The sequence below is a fragment of the Battus philenor genome, unplaced genomic scaffold (assembly GCF_028537555.1).
Source record: "Battus philenor isolate CCGP_79_NKW_IND1 unplaced genomic scaffold, ilBatPhil1.0.hap1 SCAF_17, whole genome shotgun sequence".
Classification (NCBI taxonomy): Eukaryota; Metazoa; Arthropoda; class Insecta; order Lepidoptera; family Papilionidae; genus Battus; species Battus philenor.
Genome location: NW_027181679.1, coordinates 713,923 through 735,464, shown reverse-complemented (window position 1 = coordinate 735,464; position 21,542 = coordinate 713,923). Strand labels below are relative to the sequence as shown.

At 35.5% G+C, this 21,542-nt stretch overlaps 1 protein-coding gene across 9 annotated transcripts in view; it reads right to left on the bottom strand.

The window, feature by feature from the left end:
- Positions 1 to 2,921: 2,921 nt before the first annotated feature.
- hth (homothorax) overlaps positions 2,922 to 21,542 on the bottom strand; it is a 375,595-nt gene continuing 356,974 nt past the window's right edge. For 5 of the 9 annotated variants that reach the window (XM_068762761.1, XM_068762762.1, XM_068762764.1 and 2 more), the window contains 3 exons: positions 13,849 to 13,907; positions 5,291 to 5,485; positions 2,922 to 4,808 (listed from right to left, as the gene is read on the bottom strand). In XM_068762761.1, the coding sequence (XP_068618862.1) occupies positions 5,313 to 5,485; positions 13,849 to 13,907 (232 nt within the window). In that variant the 3' untranslated portion in view covers positions 2,922 to 4,808; positions 5,291 to 5,312. The remainder of the gene's footprint in view (positions 4,809 to 5,290; positions 5,486 to 13,848; positions 13,908 to 21,542) is intronic. The other 4 variants (XM_068762765.1, XM_068762766.1, XM_068762768.1 and 1 more) reach the window with 1 other exon arrangement.

The following is a 21,542-nucleotide window of genomic DNA, read 5'->3' as shown; positions in this document are numbered from 1 at the left end:
AATAGAAGTTGACAGCTAAAAGGGGAAGATTTACTGTTAGGTATTTACTATCAAATATTCATTGAAGTATAGCTATGAGATTGGTCATATATATCTACTTATGAAAAGAGAAGAGAACAGTTTTTGTGTTTTGTTCTGGCGCTGGAGCCTTATAGTTCTGGAGTAGAGACTACATAACTACGGAGCGTACGATGTTCGCCCACAAAGCGGACAGATGACCTTGTTAATATAGTCAGAAGAGGCAAACAGACCGCTTCTATATATCCTGTTGGTAATCTATGGGGAAGATCTATGTTCCGCTGTGAATATTCTCCGGCTGAAATGATGAAGATTTTTCTACCACTAAAGATGTGAATATCATACATCTCTCAAATTTCACTACCCTCATCTTTTTTGTATTTTATTTATTTTGTATAAGACATCGATTTGTATAAAAATTACGCACTCAAATCGATATTTGAATATGAAATTAAAATTCTTCAATAATTTTCATTTATTTAATATTAAATTTGTAAATACGAGAGAGTGCTGCCCTGTGTTTTGAGAGCTTTCGTTAATTTCTCCACGTAGAACTGTTTTCTTTCACTATTTGTGTACAAACGCACCGTCAGCTACGTGCGCGTCTCGACAGCCCTACGCACGCGTCACTGGACTCGTCCCGTTGTGCCATTACTCACTGTCGGGCGCCATTTTCGACGCGCCACGCCCGCTACGCCGCTACGGTGCTACGGTGCTACGCCGTAGCACTGCGAGCTTTCGCGTCGACCACTTGCCGCTACCATTCTTGTACTTTATTTAATTGGTGAAATTATATTTCTATATTAGACTAACTGTAACGGTATTTATAAGGTTTAGATATCTATATCTTATTGAAGTTTATTATTTTTGTTGTAACACGTAATATTTTAGCTTAGTTGATATTAAAAGGCTCCGTATAAAGTTTATCGCGCGCTCTAATTGACCGTAACGTATCTCGGAGTGCAGGGTAGTTTTAATGCATCAGCACTTTCTTTATAGCCGCGCTGCGTGCACAAGAGTTATCCCGCTGCATCTGCTACCCTGGTAACTTAAAAGCGGCCATATCTCTTGTGCACCTGACGACCGCGTGCTCGTTAGAAGACACTTTACTTTGTTTCACGGCGCTCTCGCAGCTTTTTGTTAGTTCTGCCGACCTGGTACCTGAGTATTATTAAAGATGTGTTTTACCTACTTTTTCTCTATTCTTTTTATTGTTTGTTTGTTTGTGGTCTGTCTCGGTTGTTTGTCTATCTATCTTATGTAGATTTTTTTGACTGAAATGAATGGAAGTCAATGGGAAAAAAATCAGGTTTTGTATAAAATACACCCTTTCATCACGTCGTAATATTACAATTAGAAAATTTTAAATTTCAGATTTCTTTGCCTGTCTATTATACTCGTAGTTTTTACCCAAACGTTTTTTTTATCTTTTATATTTTTCTTCGATGATGTTATTTTTATAAGTAATATTAATATGTTATATCTAAAAGAATAATAACAGAACCATTACTTTATCGCCAACTTTTACGATATTTTTGATTTATTACAGCTGGTGTACATAAATGCACTGTTGATCATTCTAGGTAGAAGCGCAGCTGGAGTTATCCGCCACTTCTCCCGGCGACAAGGCTTTTGAGTATTATCGACGAAGGACAGTTCAAGCTGAGGTCCAGCAAAAAGCCTTAAGAAAGCCCTGGAGAAATTCACTGAAATTTTAGTATGTAACCAAACCCTAAAAGAGACATAAAATATTTGCGGAATTTGCAAATGCCACTTGAGCGACAGTGTAGGAAGCCTTATGAATAAGGTTCATTTTAAATGAAACAAAAAGCGTTTTTTTTTCAGGTTTTTAATATTTTTTACACAATTCGTAGCATTCATAATGCCGACACTTTCCTCCCGCCAGTGCGCCTCGTCGGCGTCTAAGGTGTTGCAATGATAACATAAGTGAACCGAATAGGCGTTCACCTCCATGTACGCCGAAACAATCAATACAAATATATAACCAACATCTCCCCGTCCGTCCGTCCACGAGGCGCCTGTATACGTTAGTAACTATTATAATATATTTACAATAATTCCATGACTTTCAAACGTTATGTTTTATACATATACATATGACAAAGAGAAAAATCAAAATAAAATTCTTTAATGAATACATTAATGGCTAACAGCTACTATTTAAGATTTTCCTCTTAATAAAATATATTACACGCCATGTAATTAACAATAATAATTATAATGGGGTAGTATTAACAAAGAAAACCGCGTGCCGAAATTGTTCTTTTTTCATCCAACGTACGAACTTTTTAATACTGAAACCTCACTGGAAACAAATGAGCTTTTATACAAAGGAAAGTGACTCAAATTCGATGATATATTTACAAAGAATAACAAAAAAAAAAACTTTCAAGGTGTTATTCGAATGCGATGCGGTCGTTTCCATTGCGTCTATTTACCTTACAGCGAAACCAACTTAGGTTTTTATTATACTTTTTTAAATTTGCAGGAAAAGAAATGTAAAATATTTCGTTAAAAGAGTAACTATCGCCTTTCCTTTGCCGGTCCTTCTCGATATAATCAACATTGCGAACCTACTGAATGTCTGAATTATGAAGGCACTAACCAAAGCCCATTTATAAGAATAAATATTTGATTCATTGTTTGTTTGACTTTTTATTATTTCTTCGCTAATACTAAAGGCAAAGATCCAAAGATCATACAGCCGAGTTTGCTTATAGTTAAGTTCCACATAATTATTTTCGATGTAATTTTAAAGGCAAAAGAACATTGTTTGTTCTGCCAAATATCCGTCATGTATTTTTTTGTTTATACTTTTTTATTTCTTGTATATCACAATTAAAAAATATATACGTAAAATGTATGGGTATGTGTCAATTATTTTTTGTGAAATTTAGGAGTACACATAAATAGCAGAATAATTCCATAGACTCAGGTGCTACGAATATAAAAGTAAAGAATTAAAAAAATTCTAAAACAACCGCATCGCATAACTTCGTTAAAGAAACATGACCTTTATTTTTACACTAATAAAGCTTGATCTCGGATAACTCTTTACCGCTATTAAAGTTATATCATAGCTGGGACCAATTTTGACAATTTTTATAGCTCCCATTCGTATACATGGCTAAGGCTCGTAATGCAAAGCATTACAGTACATAAGAGTTACCGCGGAGTTGCGCTAATCGTCTCCAAACAGTGTTCGAACTGACGAAAACATTGGTCGTTTTATAATTAAAATAACTAATTGTAATAAAATCAAAACAATCTACTTTAATAATGACGATTTGGGCACTCCGCGTAACCTTTACTTTTTAAACAACGCACCAAAACCAAAATGAAATTGACATCAACTGTCAAATTTTTCCCGCGCAATTGACAGTTAATGTTCTATTCGGTTTTGGGCATAGACAATATGAGAGCGGCCATTTTGTTTATCTCTCGTAAATAACACGCGGCGTAGACTAAGGTATACTTAAAGCAAATTAAAGGTAACGGCTATAGAACATAAGAGTTAAGTGTTACTAAATCAAAAAATAAAAAAAAAACAAAACAATTTTATATCGCGTCCCATCGGGCAAAAAATGGCCGCCCTCATTAAAAGCGGATTTCAATTCGAGTTATGAAGCTCAATCGATTCAGTCAAGAAAAATCTCACAAATCTCTTTTTGTATACGTATGACATTTTTAAAAGTGCTACGATTAAAATAAAATATTACATTTACCGTAGCGTCCGCTACGTGATAACCTCAATATTCACATACAAGGCAATCAACGTCAGGTATCGAGACAAAATAGAGCTAAAAATCTCATCGACTTTAACATTGTAAAATATCATTTTTTTTTCGTATACATCGGTTACAAATTGTGCTATCTTATTGAACACCAAGGCAAGGTGATACTACGACATTCCGTTACCCAATATCGTCATAAATATATAAATATAATATATATAATTCAAAGATATGTATGTCGACCTGTGAAGCGAAATCACAAAACTATGCGGGTGTTGAATAGGTTAAGACGAATTGAACGTCTTGCATAGAAATACATGTGAGCGTGGAAACGAAAACATTTAGCCACTGTGTGTAGTGTGGTACTCGGGAGAATTGTGTTCAAAAGGGTGATGGGACTGTCTATGCAGTTATTCGTTGTATAAACCTACTCCAAAACACTTGTGCGAGCCCAAAAGAACATAAATTCTCCACAGATAACATTAATTTTAGATTTCCTGTTACATTTGCTCGACATTCCAATGGTGAAATAAAAATTGAAATGAAAAATATAAATTCTATTACATACACAACTCCTATACAAAAAAAAATGTCCCACTTCATCCTCCCCAGCACTCGTGTGATAGTTACAACTTACAATTAATTATTTATTTATACGTAATAACAATACACAATTAGCTATAAATATTTATAAGATACCTCTCAAACGGTATAGTGTTACCACCCGGCTCCGCTTCGCTTTAACTATGTATAGAGGGTGACTGCACCGATGTCTATGATACACTGTCCGCGATCCCGCCATCTTAATACCATTTACATTAGTTTAAACATTAGAGTTGACTTTAAATCTTAATTTAGGAGATCGTATACTTTTTTCAATATTACAAAATGTTTCGCGTTATTTACATGTAGCATAGTTCTCCTGTTTGTTCGTATCACGAGCTCCGCTCAGCGCCGCGGCGGGCCCCGGCTGGCCCCGGCGGGCCGCGGCGGGCCCGGCCGAATGGGGCCAGACGATGTCCGTGGTATTCAAATCTGTAACAAACATAAACAATAATATATATTTTTATATACTTTATTGGAGATAAACAGTAACAAAAGGCAGTAAGGAAGTACAAACTTAGAAATTTACACACACAAACTCATTTATACATCGAGTTATACATATCGAGTTTCATATATATATAAACTCTAGGTAAAATCATTAGGTGCATGTATAACTCATTTAATTATTCTATTTAAAAATCTATAGTTAAAAAATTGATTTTCAATTCGTACAAATTAATATTATTTACTTTTTACAAAATTTTAGTGCAAATTTTGTACTAAGAGAAATTATAGAAAAAATATGACAATGACGTTTTGATTGAAACCCTAAATAGATGTAAAAGCTACAAATGACACGTACATGCTGACAAATGACATATACATTCACACCTAAAGCTTTTATTGTAATAAAAAAATAATTAATTTCCTATGTCGTTATAAGATATGTTTGTCGGTATAAAGTTACTTACATGTACAAGAGTGGTGGCTGCATTAAAGGTGGTGGCCGTAGTACTCAGCCGGGTAATGCGCGTAGCCCTGGTGGAAGGCGGGGTCCGTGGGCGGCCTGTGCATCATCTGCTGACCGTCCATCATGTAGCCCATGGTCGCCTCGGGACTGTACGCGCCGCTCGGGCCCGCGTGGGGGAACACTGCGGGGTAAAACACTGATTGGTTAATTAGACCTGTTGTTGTACGGGAGTTTAACACAAAAATAATTCCTTCCACTTGTCAACATAGACCCTCCGCTATTCAAGGCTTTCCGACCTTATTAGGTTCAACTGTCCACCTTGTCAGAACTTTCATACTCCATTGGCAAACGGAGTAAACAATTTTTTTTCTGATGAATATTTTATTGCTAGGAAGTTTTTCTTTATATATAATAATAAGAAAATATCTGATATTGTAGATATATAATATCTAAACAGTTCAATTGTTGACAGATTTTTTAAATTAACTATTAACTGTTGTACAAAAAACTAAACCCTATAATTTTTACCCTATAATGATATTTGAAATTGTTATTAAATCTTATTAACAAGTGGATGCCGTAGCCTTAGGGTCAGTGATAGAAATCCACTGGCATGGAGGACAGAGGTCAGGATTAAGGAGTCGGAAGATGGTTTATGCAGCTTCTAACCGCTCCTATACGAAATCTATATAGAAGGCCCATGTTCAGCACTGGACGCCTTACGACTGAAATGTTGATGGTTGAAATCTTATCAGTAGCAGCCGATCAAGTTGAGGTTCAATCCTCAGCACCACCTTCGCGTATTGAGTGACAGTCTAGGAGTACGACGACAAAGCGACTAGTAAGACAGCCTCACGATCCGATGAAATATGTAACCCTAGCCAAAGATACTAAGGGAGCTTTTGAATTTAGTTACAAAATAAGAAAAACGGTACCCCAAATTCGGTGACGTCATCGGGAAATTTTTTCCCCAAAAAAAAATGTCGTTTGGAACAATCGCGCACCGCTATTGGAATTCGCTCAATTTTACCACAAAACTGTTATGCCTTCCGGTTGCAATATATCCCGGGGATTATCAATCGTGAACTAATGGTGTTCCTCCATTATGGACGCCGATTTCCGACTACGTCGTGGGGTCTTTATGGTGCCACGCGCCATTGCTCGAAGAGAGTTTCCACAGCGCCCGGCCCCGTTATGCCTTGCACGGAATGAGTTTATAGAAATACATTCGGATTTCTCAATAGGCCCGACATAATTCGGGGAAACTTTTTAATGTCTTCTCGTGTGGTTACAAGAGTTTTTGCATACGTTTGCCTCTGCTTCCTGTTTGCTTTAGTGCTATGATCGTGAACGACTTTCTTGGCAAGGGGTTGAACCAATAAGGGTTCTACGAAGTTCAGATGAATTGCTTTCCGTAAAACTGTTATTATGGACTTCTTTAAATTATTACATTCTATATGCATACACAGGGTGATTGGTAACAGGTGTAAAAGCATTAAAGCAGTATTTTTCGAACCTTTTATGTACTCTACCATACCTTAGAATTTCTATAATTCTTATGCTTCCTATGTAACATCTATATATTTTATATAAAAACGAAAGGGTCAAAAAATCAAATTAATCCCCTGTAGGATGTGGGCCTCGAGATGGTAAACACTGTTTTAAAAGCTTAAAATGATACATAGATATAAAATGCGTTTTAAAAGTTTTGCTTACTACATAATTAAATTAATTTTTATATGCCATCTATTGTACTTATACTGTCAATAGTCATAGGCCTGTCGCATTCTTAAAGCTATTAAATCATCATTTTAAAGCTTTTAAACTGATAATCAGTCATCCTGTATATTAATACTAAATAGTAAATAGTATATTCGTATTTAAAAAATCACTTATATTCGTCATTTTCGGTTCAACCCATAGACGCCCACTGCAGGGCATAGGTCTAAAGATATCTTTGGAAGATATACCATAATAGCCACGCTTGGCAGGTGGGTTGGCGATCGATGTAGTATTATTGTACGCAGAGGACAGTGCTGCTCATCATCTGCAAACTTGTTTATGAGCAGTAGCAATCCTATATAATTAATGAACAAAGTGTGAACTATATAAGATTGTATGTTGGGAATCAAACCTGGGACCTAGGATTGGAAGTCTCAGTCTACCGCTGAACTACCACTGCTCATTATATTAATATATCATTATTTTATATGTAGATCCATATCTAATATTTTATATTAACAATGATACATTTTATTGCATATAATTTATAAAACTCGTTAAAACCCCTTGCTTTGATTATTATTTATATTATCATCGTATATTGTATCTATATATATATAAAAGAGAAAGATATAATTGACAAAAAATATCACATATGCAATGTCCTTATATTTTTAACTAGCCGTGCCCGCGACTACGTCCGCGAGCAATAAAAAAAATCAGTTTTCTTTTGTTTAAGAATGAAAGAAAGCAGCCTAAGTTACTTATTTAAATTAAATCAGCTACCTGTCAGTATAAGTCTCGTTAAAATCGGTTCAGCCATTTCAGAGATTAGCCGGAACAAATAGAAAGACAGACAGAAAAAAATATTTATAATTTAATCTTGTGATTTGTATCGTATATATATTTATATGCATGCATGCTCAATTTTATTTATTTGCACGTATAGAAACGTATTTGTTTTTGTAAGGGCAATAAAGAATTCAGAAGTAATTTTACCAATGCTATCTTGTAGAGAGAGATAGGAAAAGAAAAAAGTCAATAATGAAAGAAAAAGATTTTGACTCAATAAATAATTATTTTTTTATTTATAAATCAAAGAATAAAATTATTGAAATATTAGAGAGGTTCGTTGCACAAAAAAGACGAATATAACTTTTATTGTGCGAATTTATGAAAGAAAAAAGAAAAGATTATACGGTGAGCGATGACGTGCGTATCCTAGATCGCAAGGAGAAGGACAGGAAACAATAAAGGATCCCCCGGGACGCCGGAGCACGAGCTACCAGGAAACTATGATTTAGTAGATAATCTTCCCGAGCGGCCTTCACGTTGTTGTCAATGTATCGTGCGATACGAATAGGTTATAGACAGGAGGACTAGGGCCTCCGTGCACTGCCACGAGTCCCTGCAATTACTCATTGTTTACTTAATTGATATCTACTGTAAACCGCGTCAGGCTTTATCCTGTCAAAAGTTATTGGCCTATTAAAGTCCGGTAGATGGTATTATTAAAATTATTCCAATATGACCACTTTGCTTATTAAATAGCTGTCTTCGCGACTGCTTCGCGTGGAATTTAATAAAATAATATTTAGTTATTTTTTATAAATAATTAGCCCAAGTTACTCCTTATTCCATTAGCTATCTGCCAGTGTAAGTCCCGTCAAAATCAGTTCGGTTATTTCAGAGATTAGTCGGAACAAACAGACAGAGACACAGAGAAAAAATAAAAAAATATAAATATATATCTATGCAGTAAAAAATAGTTATTTTAATACAAGCAAACAATTTTTTATTTATTTGTATTTATTTATTGAGTTAATAATGGAATACGATAATATAAAAAAGTTTGCTTGTTACGTAATTTGATTATATATATATATATATTGTAATATTTTAAAAGAATTTTTTTCTTTGCTTACATTCTTTTTTGATGTTAAAAGTTAAATGTTGTCTGTTATGGCAAGGTTTACTCTATGGTTTGTATACATAAATGTTGGTATAGTATTTTACGTGCAGTTTTATATTTTTTTCTATCTGAAGTATTTTTCTCATTTTTATTTCTAAAAATTTAAACGAATATCAGAGCCCGCAACAATATAAATAAACATATTCTCAAGAGATCACTATTTGTTTTAACTACATAAAATAATAATGTAATATGTTTTCTATTTTCTACAATGCAAGAGTTATTTCATATTTTTGTTTGGACATATTCTGACACAAGACGAATGTTTTGACGTTTGACGTCAAATGTTTGACAGGTGAACGTGTTTACACAATTTTGTTGTAATTTTTCTCTCATTCATAAGTATTTTAACGAAAATATATAATAAGGCGAATTTGTGGAACCGTTATCGAAAGTTTATTAAAATAATTAACTATACACTAATTACATGTCCTCACTTATAATTTAGGGTGCCTTTTTGTTTATATAGAGAAGAAAAAGTATAGAAAAATATCCGTAAAATTATTTAATTAATTTTTATGAATGATAAAAGCATATACAAAAAAGAACTAAAGTCGATTTCATTTTCAATGCATTTATTTATACGGGATGCCTTATCGTCCATTGTCTTAAGTAGCGGGGCGACAGGCGCCTGGCATCGGTGTACACTAAACATTCGGAACATAAAGCAGCGAGCGAATTCTAAATTTCCCGAGCGGATGCCCTCGCCGCCAAGTTTGCCGACGACGTAAAATGGAAAAACCGTAGGGAGGAGGGATAGATGGAAAATTGTTTTGGCAATCGGCTAAAGAAACCGGTCACCGCATTTCCTGCGGTCAAATCGGGAGTGCATTTCCAATAGCCCATTCGAGTTATGTATTCCTGGTGTGTCCGGAACGCGTTCTGTTTGGTCGGCACGAATTTTCTAACTGTCCCTCGATTTATTTTATTGCCACACTCTGAATATTATTCTGTTCGCTCACAAAATGACTTCGCACATACGAAACTATTTATTCAACGCTTGAAATTTGCGTATTTTTTTTACTAATGCTTCACTTCAAGTATTACTAGCCACTATTACGAGTCAATGTCGAAGCAATTGAAATTTGGATTGCACAATATCGGTACAGCACATACTATTTTGTCGGAATCAAAGTTAGAAGCGGCTAGATTATTTTTCAGAATTGCGTTTTGCCTTCACAGTGATTTTTAAATGGTTTAATGATGACTATATTAGAGTAACATATCCTAATAAAAAAAAAACTTCAAACTAAAAATAAGCACGACTCAGTCGTGCAAAGGTGATAACTTCAAATTGGTTCCGTATACGAAAGAGATAAGTAGTATGGTTTTGATGCTGGATTTGAAGACACCAACTCGAAAGTAAATAGTGTTATATCAACGTGAAACCAGGTCGAAGTAACTTCGTACAGAATATGCAATGAAAACAAACAGTAAAATTCTCTTGAATATACTAACCGAAGCCTTAAACGGTAAGTTATATATTAATAATCCGTAGATAATATTAAAAAAGACCATAACATAAGAAATATCAACTATGAAACATATATCTGCAATGTACTTTTTGGATATTTTGACATTTTTACTTTTAAAATTAGTGACTCCTATGATTGTATAGCTAGCTAGGTTCACTAAAAATATTCTCTTGTCAGAGTTCCTTTAATTCAACATAAATCAAACTTATAGTTGCAACACAAAATTGACAATGATAAGTTAGATTAGAAAAAAAAAATCGGTGTATTCTAACCTAAAATCATTTTCCCGCCTTAAATTGTTAAAGAAAAGAGTTGGTTTTTTTAAGTTCGGATACTCGCATTTAATTTCGTTACTATTAGCAAAATTAAATGCGAGTATCCGAACGGAACAGGGCTGTCATCGGCACATCGATACGGGCATTACGCGCCATCGACAAACACGGCTCTGTCAGTGGAGCGACGCGCGCCATATATACGGCCAGCGACACACACTAATGAATTTATTATAAGGGCATAAATTGCAGTGTGATGCGACGCCATTACCGCTCGTCCGTAAATTACAATTCGCTCGATGGCCGCCGGCCCGCGATATTTCCTACCGATCGTTTATTGAGCTTTTTGCGCGGATTAAACTGCGTAGTACAGTTTATTAAAAAAGCGCGGCACTCCGACCTGCTCGGATAATCACGTTGTAACCTGCTTGTATTGAAACCTTTTATATACAGGCCGATTGCTCATATCTCTATAACCTTATATGTATAATTCTATTTCCGATCAACCTGTATAAATGGATGACTCTTAAATATGTTTACATTTAATATTTTATTCTTTTGGAATGTAACAAAGTAAAGACCCTATGGAAGGGTATGGGACCATGTAATATTTTTAATTATAAACCAAATTGAATTTCTCACGATTACAGAATATATTGTTATTTAATATAGATAATAAAAAAGTGAAAATATGAATTCTTTTTTTTAAATTAATAGGCCTAGATAAGAGATGGTCTACGATGCTACATGCTTGCTTAGAAACCTATTCACTCTTGTCTAGAAGATTCCTAAGTTATAACTGTCTGGAAACATTGACGCCTTTAGGTTGTCCCTTGGCTGTTCGCACTGTAAAAGTATTAGCAAAACGCTTAGTGCGGGTGGAATGAATTTCAACCGTGTACGGTTGTCGTGATCCGTACGTCTTGTTGTCATGATGGAAGAAAGGGCACTCCAAAATGCATATAGAATTATGGAAATAACAGGTTACTTTTCACTGATATTGCAAATTCCGAAGTTTAGTGCTCAAAGGATTGTTGGCAGTCAGCTTCTTGACTCGTCTCTGGAGTCCAGCTTCGAGCCGGATCAAGTAAACTGTAGTACATTAGCTCGTTTGAAACGGAACCACAATAAATAAGTTTAAAAACGTTTGAATAAGACGAACGAGGCGATCGAGTTTTTTAATGGCCGTTAATTCCAACGTATTGCCGCCGTGAGTGAATAGAAATAAAAAATTCAGAGACAAAAGGAGACGTAGTCCCCTCATAGGCGAGCACACATCCAGATGGAGGGAGAGATCGGAGGGCCGAGTGATGGATAGTCCGGGACGGGTCAACGAATTCGGACATTATTCTTTTTTACCCTTCTTGCGTTCCGTTCGCAAGAGTAAGCCCTTTTTCTGCGACGTCCTTTTTTTCCCCCTCCCCTCCCACACTCCGCGGGAGGAATTTTTGCGTCCCGGGAACGTTTTATGGACTGCGCGCAACAATTACAAAGTAAAAATGGAATTGGCCGTTTGTAATTCAGGCCGGCCGCGTCGACGGGGGAGATGTTAAGATCGATGCGGCGGATGTGAAGTCAGCTTAGTGTTGCTACATCGATGTTCGTTAAACTGCGTCTATTAATTAGTTTTTATAACTCATTACTCACGGCATACATATGTGACCTTTAATTATAAATTATACGAGTAATTTTTTTTTATTAATTACAGTTTACAACATGCTGTAAAGTGGCAAATGTCAATGTACAATTTGCTATTTACAATTGAAAATATGTACATTTATTTATTATCCTATTGAAATGTGACTTGTTAATAACTTTTCGTAAATATATTGAAAAGTTATATAATTATTCTGTTTCCTAATGCGTTGTATAAGAATTAGCGCCCAAGTCGGAGCTTACTCCGGGATAATCTTGCGACAAAAGCTCGCTGCACCCGCCCCGATCCGATCATTATTCACGGCGCAGTCGCTTTGCCCGGGAGCACTAACAGCTCCGGAGTCGCGACACCCCCGGGAGCAAGGCTGCCCAGGTGCAAGCCTGCATAATGGATGAGCCGACATGCGGTCAGCCAAACTTCATTTTGTACATCAAAGTCTTTCGGACCGTGTCCGAATACCAAGAGGACTTTCGTCTCTGCCCGTAAAAATTTGTTAACTACGAAACGTTCTCTATTTGAAAATTATTTTTTTTTTCGTTCGAATTATTTTGAATAGTAAAAACAGATAACTGGCCAAAAATGTATTCTTTTTTTAAATTTTATTGCGTCATAAAAACTTTTGTAAAGCATATTCTACAACAAATTATTTCTTATATATATATTATGTAGTAATCAATTCAGTGGTATTAGTATATAGATATAGCATTATGTATAACTATTTGAAAGAGGCAATAGAAAATGATTTTGCTATACGAAACATAATCATAATCATTTCAGACGTTCTCTGCTTGGCATAGGCCTCCCCCAAAGATATATATACCATTATCGCTACGATTGGCAGGCCAGTTGGCGATCGCAGTGTGGTATTATAAACAGTTCTGTAAGCAGAGGACGCTGCTGTTCATCCTCTGGAAACTCGTTTGTGAGCAGTGGCAATCCTATATAATTAATGCACAATGTATGAACTATATTAGACTGTATTCCGGGAAACGCACTTGTGATCTATGATTGCAAGTATGTCCTCAACCGCTGGACTATCACTGTTCCTGGCTGGAATGTCGCCTGCATCCACCATCTTCCGACAACCTAAACCTTCCAACCTTCTTTCTTATACATCAATATACATTTAAAATCTTTTTAGGGCTCTAATATTGTAATTGTAAGTATTATTATCTAATGTATCAGAAAGATAAATAGTTCTAGAAAGTTCCACTGTGTTTGCTTTTTTATTTATTGTTTTACTACATTCAAATCTATTATTTACGTTAAATATAATTTGTCTATTGCGAATTGTAAAAAAATGTAAAATGTTTTATTACATGTACACGCAAAGAGAGCATCATCCAGAAAGTTCCATTGTAAAGTAAAGAAAGGCTTTATACATAGCTCGGTGAAAACTATCTGTCTGTTACAAATCTTTGAGCTTAAGTTATATAAACGGATGTAAAAGAAATATGTTACCTGCTCTATTCGACTGGTCGATCATTGGTTGAACTATCCTACGTCTTGCGTTGATAAACCTGTGGACAAATGAACATAATATTAGTATATGTTTATATAAAATTATTAGAAATTTAATATATTCGTGAATTATATAAATAGATATCTAAACATTTATTTCTGGAAACGTGTTCTTATTAAAATATTTATATATGTTATTTATTCGAATAATTGTAACATTCATCTTTTTCTTTGTGTGTTTCCAGTGATGACATACGGATTCTTGACGTGGTCATTTACGACGGGCCTCATAAGAAAGCTCCAGGTCACAAGGTTTAGAAATGAGGATACCCGAGAACCGAGGTTACCAACATAATTCCCTAATTTCCCATCTGAAGTGGTATTGGGTTACTCTTGCAACCGCTAGCCGTTTGGGCAGAAAGATTCTCGACCACGAATCGGCAGACACGGCATGGATAGGTCCTAATATTTAATGGAATCAGGCGTTACCTTGCGGAAGTCCATCCTAAGTTAAAAAAGGACCAATATTGCGTATGTATGAGTAATTTGTCGGTGGCGGTTGAGTGATTCGCATTGTTTGCCGCATACGTATTTATCAGCGGGCTGGGGAGCGGTGCACTTTGTTGCACGACTACCACTGCATGTGCGGAAGTGGCTAAATATTGGTCGTTTTCTTACTTATAGATAGGTCCGTCGCTAAATGAACTGGACAGCATAGTCAAGGTCACAGAAGGTGCGGGCAGCCTTGGATCGGTACTTGACTGAAGCCCATGTGTTGCAATGGGCGATCATCAGCAGAAAAAATGCATCTCAGATAAATCCCGACGTTTCTCCGACAACAAACAGAAGTGTCGGACAAAGAATCCGCATTAGTACTGCGGCAGTAACTAAGTATGAAAGTTTAATATCAATGCAATTACTTGGCTTGGTCGTACGTAACGCGTCCTCTGAATAAGTAAGGCGTGTCGCAGAGCGCGCTCCCAAATTACCTGTCAGCGCGTATATCCGATTGTTCGGTGATTCGATTTGTTCTTCTCGTAATTCTTCATTTTGCTAGTTTTTTTTTTCGAATAATTATCTATGACTTCCATTTTTAAATTTATACTCTTTCTATTATTATGTTAAGGATCAGAGGTCAAAGATCAGAAGGCGTTATTGCATGTTAGTGTATACTAAGTCATCTGATCTATCTTAAATACGATAATATAATAAAATTGAAATTGCTTTTCGTGCGACTACTTCCACATCCTTCATATTGCCATCCTTAGGTTGTACGTTTGTATACATTTGTCAGCAAAAAAGCTTTATAACTTTTACACTTATTTCACCGCCCATTAATTTTTCAATTTGAAATATATTATTTAATTTTTTTTATTGTTATGTGACAGCCTAATAACTTCTAGCAGCACAAAGTCTGCCTGAACAGATAGTAATTTTAATGAGTAGTACTCCGAATTTTAGTTAATTATAATATCTGAAATTATTGATATTTAGACAAGGTATACCGTAATTGACAGCAAAGGAGCTATATATTCACCCTTTTTAAGTTTTTATACCTATAAATAATCACTCTGTATATTAATTTAATCTTTAAAATACTCTATTGCATTTTTTGGTCAGAGAATCCGTGACATCGAAAGTGAAATTAAAATGACTACATTAAACACGTTCGATATTTAAAATAAATAAAATTTCCGATTAGAATGTAACGAGAGTGCTGGTTGAAGGTCCGGCCCGGAGGTATCCTTTGGAAGGGTCGTAACGGCGAGGTATATGGCGTCGAGTCCGATGCGCCTAATGTATTGTTAATATCTAGATTAGTTCATTAACTCTTCATCCGGGGCTGCGGCCCTCCTCGGCCCTCTGGGAGAGGGGATGGAAAAACAGCCCCGAATTTCTCCTCGCTTAGGGTGAATTTGCTAAATCGCCTCCGGTATTAATTTTGACAGCAATAATTGTTATGGCAGTGCATTTTTAAACAGCAATATGTTGCAAGGCTAACAACAATATGTTATATGCAATCAAACGTTTTGGGGTAATTATACTTACAATTATGTTTAACTTCTTAACTTATATGTTTATAATTACTATTGTTAACTAATAATAAAAGGCTCACTGGCTCAATGAGCCATAAAGATATAGCCTGTATTCCGAATGATGTTCTTGTTGTTAGCCTTGTGAGGTTCTTACAACTTCGTCGATCTTAGGGCTAAAGAGAACTCCTAAGAAACGAGGATATCCGTAGACAAACAAAAGTAACCGAATATATCCTAGTGTCAAACAAGTCGAAGTGGACCAGTGCACATACTACTGTGATATAAAAGCAAGATGAAATTGTCATTTAAAACTTCCAGGGCTGTATGAAGGCAGATATATATTTTTCCTAATTTGGTAGAACTGACTATAACATTTGCTAAGCCTCTGTTTGTTAAAACTTTAAATATCATTTGGCTCAGCCTAAACTATTTTGAAGGATGTTTTAAGTCTCGATTGGTCGATGTCATACTGCATTGGTTCTTCGCGACTTTTTTGCCAAAACCTCGACTGATATTCCGCAACCACAGTATTCTAATTTGGCTCCGTGCTACTTTTAGCTATTCAGCAAACTCAAAACGCCAATGCGTACGTTCTTTTCACACGATCAAGGAAATAAAAACCGAAACGAAGGTCTTAAAGGCTATGCCGGAAAAAGACTATTCCTACTGTTTCAAGGACTGAGGAAAGCATCGGGAAAAGTGCCTTTAATTGGACAGGGATTACTTTGAAAAGTATCATATTGATTTTAAGTGCCTTTTATCGGACAGGGATTACTTTGAAGAGAATGAAATTGATTTGGAAGAATAAATATATAATTTACATTTTGTAAATTCACATTACTTATTGATCACATGGATGCTGATCATTTCCAAATGCTCCTTTTGAAAGTCTTTGGGAAGGCCTGTCTAATATTAGGTATTTTTAATTAAAGAAGACTTCACAGTGTAGGCGCACGAACAAATCCCGATTTATTCTTATCAAAGCGCAGACGGCTCGTGCGTTGAAAAGATTACGAGATATTTATACAACGTCACAGATAATTTATTGTGGAATTTAAAAATTAAAATATAACAACGGAGTGCATCCGGAATGAAAACAACAATGAACTCAACGTTACACCGATATCGAACAATAACCCTTTCCAACGCGTACGAAATTTGCATTTGTATAATATGTATTATTTTATTGGTGACGTAATGCCACCCCGATAACCGGAGGCCCGTAAATCATAACACTTTGGATTTGTTAATTTTGCGCCGGCGGGCGAAGGGTTGACACTGTCGGTGTCAAATGGCTGGATGCTAGTGATGGGACGTGTTTGATCAAGTATCGATTTTACACAAACATGTCAAAAATCTTTAAAATCGAGATATAAAATTAAACATCGATTAAAATACATCGTCAAGAATAATCGATTATAATACATTCGTATTTATAACAATAGTGACTCATTGTTATCACTTAGTGATGCTCACATAATGCCTCCTATGTTTAATATCATCAAGCTCATAGTCTGCTATGCTCAGGATATCAGTATAAGGTCGAATCGATCAAATGCGGAGATTTGTAGATTCCAGCGGATTAGCTAGTTGAATGGTAGTTGAAGTGGCGCTGTAGATGGCCGTAGGTGATTAAAGTTCTGATGAGAGACGACGGACCGGCAAACGCAGATTAAAATGAGGACATCTGGTCAAGGTGGACAAATGACCTGATTATGATCATCGGAAGACGCTTGACTCTTAATCAGATCTATTTGAAATCTATGAAAGAAACCTAAGTCCAGTAGTGAACTTCAAAACAAGTATCTGTACTTATATCAATCGGTCAATGTGAACACGGCTTTCTAATTTCCTATGATCTAGTTAGTCAAACGACGTAGTTAACCTTTTCGACATCTATAAGTCTCTATTTCCTTTAACACGAATATGCTATATTATATTTTATCTACTGCTTCTATTCAGTTAAATTTTCATTAACACCTTTTTTCAATCAATAAAATACGCTACAGTACAACAAGTTTCATAGATTTTTGCGCGATACGAAACTAGGAGCGTTTGTATTTATATACACCTTTCTCCGTCGCACACATCTTTCGTCGCACTCACACAAACGACACGTGTTATTGGTTGTAAAGTATGGATTGTGATTGGTTGTATTAATAAAGTTTGTTCTAGGGTTTGTTAATGTAGCTTTCAAAGTATAAATACAGGATCTCGCAAATAAAATTAAGTCTGTTCTCTGTGTACTCCAAGAGACAGTTTCCTAAAGTACTAAAGGGATACACAATGGAAATTAAATAAATAAGCAGTTTTTTTTAAATGGTGGGATTTATAATATGATCGACATCAAAACTATTGCTGCAACCCTAGTAGATAAAATGCCCCGTAGAAGCATTACGTAATGCACTCAAAAAACGGGCTCTAGTGACAAATGCATTCTGTATGCAAATAAGACTAATTGTAATGAGATTTAAGCTTCATAAAATGAAAGGCGAGCGTTAGCCCCCGTCTGCAGGGAATAGACAGACTTATCTTAAATGCTCATTTGTCTATGAAACATCGGCAAGGGAAGGGCTGAGATAGAGTCACATTTAAATCACAGATAACATTAGTATAAAACCACACAGATAATACATACTTTATAATGTATAAGTTTAGTTAAAGGATAACTTTTTTATTTATATTAACGCTACCGAAACCCCTTTCACCATATTTTATGTAATAAACATTATTATAAATGCACAAGAAACAGTTGAAGCGACAAAAAAAAATCAGTAAAATTGTTGTTATTTATAACCTCAAAAACTTATTCGACATTAGGTTTTACTCTTTAAAGAGAACTTGTAAAATATCGTAAATGGCTTCGAAATGTGATACAGATTATAAATCGGTAGATTAAATAAGAAACGTTGTGTGGGGCAGCCGTAAGTTGCCGCAACATGCCGGTGCGTGTATCGGAACGCTTTCGCGACGTAATTGATGGGCGAGTGGCATTAACATAACGCCGCACACCGCCTTGTACACCGCGGGGCGAAATTTCGTCCGCCATTTTTATTAGCCAATACACTGTTGCGACAAATACCTTATGATAATCGAGGCCCACTTCGAGTTCATGATACCCTGGTACGGTATCTGATATAACTATCATTATTATTGCGAGATTTCCCCGGCTCTCTTCTAAATAGGAAAAGTTAAAGGGGCCATTTAGGTGGTCGGACACGTCCGCAGGATTCGGCCCAATCTTGGGGAGCAAATTCGGAGCAAACGACGAGAGAGTAAAATTTAATTTCGGCGCTAAGTTTTTAGATTTTAATTACCTGAAAGCGAATTAAATGAACGAGGCCCGCGCTAAGAATTCTCTTCGCGTATAATTTCTGCTAAATTTCGCACGAAGCTCGCAGCCATATATAATTTACGGAATCGCAACGAACAAATTCCCTACTCACAGCATAACGAAAACTTGATTCCTTTATTTCTTTTAAATATAAATAATTTTATCTTCTTTTTAAATAAACGAATGTAAACAGCATAGATGAAAAATAAATCTAGTCAAGAAAATGAGCTATTAACGTAATATAAATATAGTTCCGGGTGCACGGACGGCTTTAAAAACACAAGCGCGAAAGCGTCAATCATTTTTTATCTGTGGCAATTGTTTTTCTAATCGCCTCCAAAACAAACGGCTACGGGTTTACAAGACGCATGTTTTATCTGTGCGCTGTGAGAAATTTCTGTTACTTTTAACATTTGAAAATGGGTCGAATATTTGTAATAATTTAAAAAAATAACATAAATCTATGTAAACATTTGTAGTCTTAGTTATTTGTCGCCGCTTTTGGTGAACACTACGATTATTATATTTTCTTTACTGTCTTTGAGAACTCTGTAGTTTTAATAACTTGTTTAAGTATTATAATATTGTGATGGATAAATTGAGTCACTTACCACTAAATGAACAGTTTGTTCATATATTCATATATATATATAAATAAAATTGGACTGTTTGTATGTATTATTGAATTTTCCGCTTTTTACGACTTGCATGTCAATATGTATATGGTAAATGTATTAATATTTTTGAATATTTTTGTTCGTCTGTTTGTTCCGTCTTATCTCTGAAATGGCGGGACTTATTTTGATATGATTTTTAATGAGAGCTACCTGATGTAATAAGAAGTAACATAGACTATTTTTATAATATTTTGGATATAAAACTTAAACGGCAAAAATAAACTAAATCAAAATATTTTTTTGTTAAACTCCAAGCGAACGAAGTCGCGGGCACAGCTAGTATATAAAAATTACAATAAGAAATATTGTAAGTAGAAATATATTGCCGTCAGAGACTTGTGATGATAAAATATGCAAATCCTATTTCTAAATAATGTAACTTACCATATTAATAATACTGGCCATAGTGATAATAATAAATCTAATAGAGACTCAGGGCTGTACAATGTCTATCGCCATCATGGTCATCATATCAGCTGATAGACGCCCACTGCAAGGTACAGTTCTCCCTTTAAGATCGCCACGATGACCAGTATTGCATCCAGCTACCTACACTATGCCATCGGTCTACCTAGTTGGTTACGAGCAGCGGGAGACAGGTGATCGTAGCTACCTTTGATGGAGGGCTTTCAAATTTTTCCGAAAAATGAAAATGGTGAAACGAAATGAACATTCACGTGTATAAAAATATGTTTAATTGTATTATAGATATGTTCAATTATTGAAGTGTCAAAAATATGCGAAACAATACGAAAGTGTTCGCGATAAGATTAATAGAAAAATGGAAACACAAATCCGCCCCCGTTCAGCAGTATTGCCAACGCAAACAAAGGGCAGGTGGGCGGAAGTGAGGTATTAGCGAAGGCTATAAATTCTGTTTTTCCTTAATTAAGGTTTAATTCCGTAGGTTCGAGCCCGGAGCTTCCTCGTCGAGAACTTGTCGCTGCGTCCCATCTAAATTTTAGTTTGTTTAAAGTTAGATTATGTTATTTGGTGTTTGGGGACAACTCTTTCGAGGTGTTTCATTTGTTTTAAATTAACCGCAGGTGATACACGAGTGGTTACGTTCCGAATTTACTGTGTTACTTATTATAAAAACTAAATGTATATTAATTTTTCTATTTAGTTCTTATTCTGGGCCTTCGAGGATTATCATCATTCCGAGCTGGTGGTAGCTTACTACTTATAATGTTAAAATAATTGATTAAAAAATACTTATGCGCATCTTCTTGAATAAAACACATTTCGAAATTGAGAAATAATGAATTCGAAATAAATTTTGCTTTTTATGTTATATCTATTTTATCTCAAATTTATTCTAAAATTATAAAAAAAAACAGTTAAGGCAATAATTTAATTTTTATCGATATATCGTAATTAATAAGAACTTGTTATCTCACGTTAATAAATAAAGTTTCATAGATACCAATAAAATTAAAACCAATAATATCTTCGGCCATTTTGTAAACGTATCTAATTATAAAAGCTCGACGGACAAAGTCCTAAAACTTTTATCAGCCGGTCCGGTCGGGGGCCCAAAGTAATCCCAACTACCAGGCTGACATAGCTTATCGCCGGTGACCGAGTCGCCAAATGAACGCATTAGTTTTCATAAGGCCCCGAGATAGGCGGCCCTGCCCGTGCTCG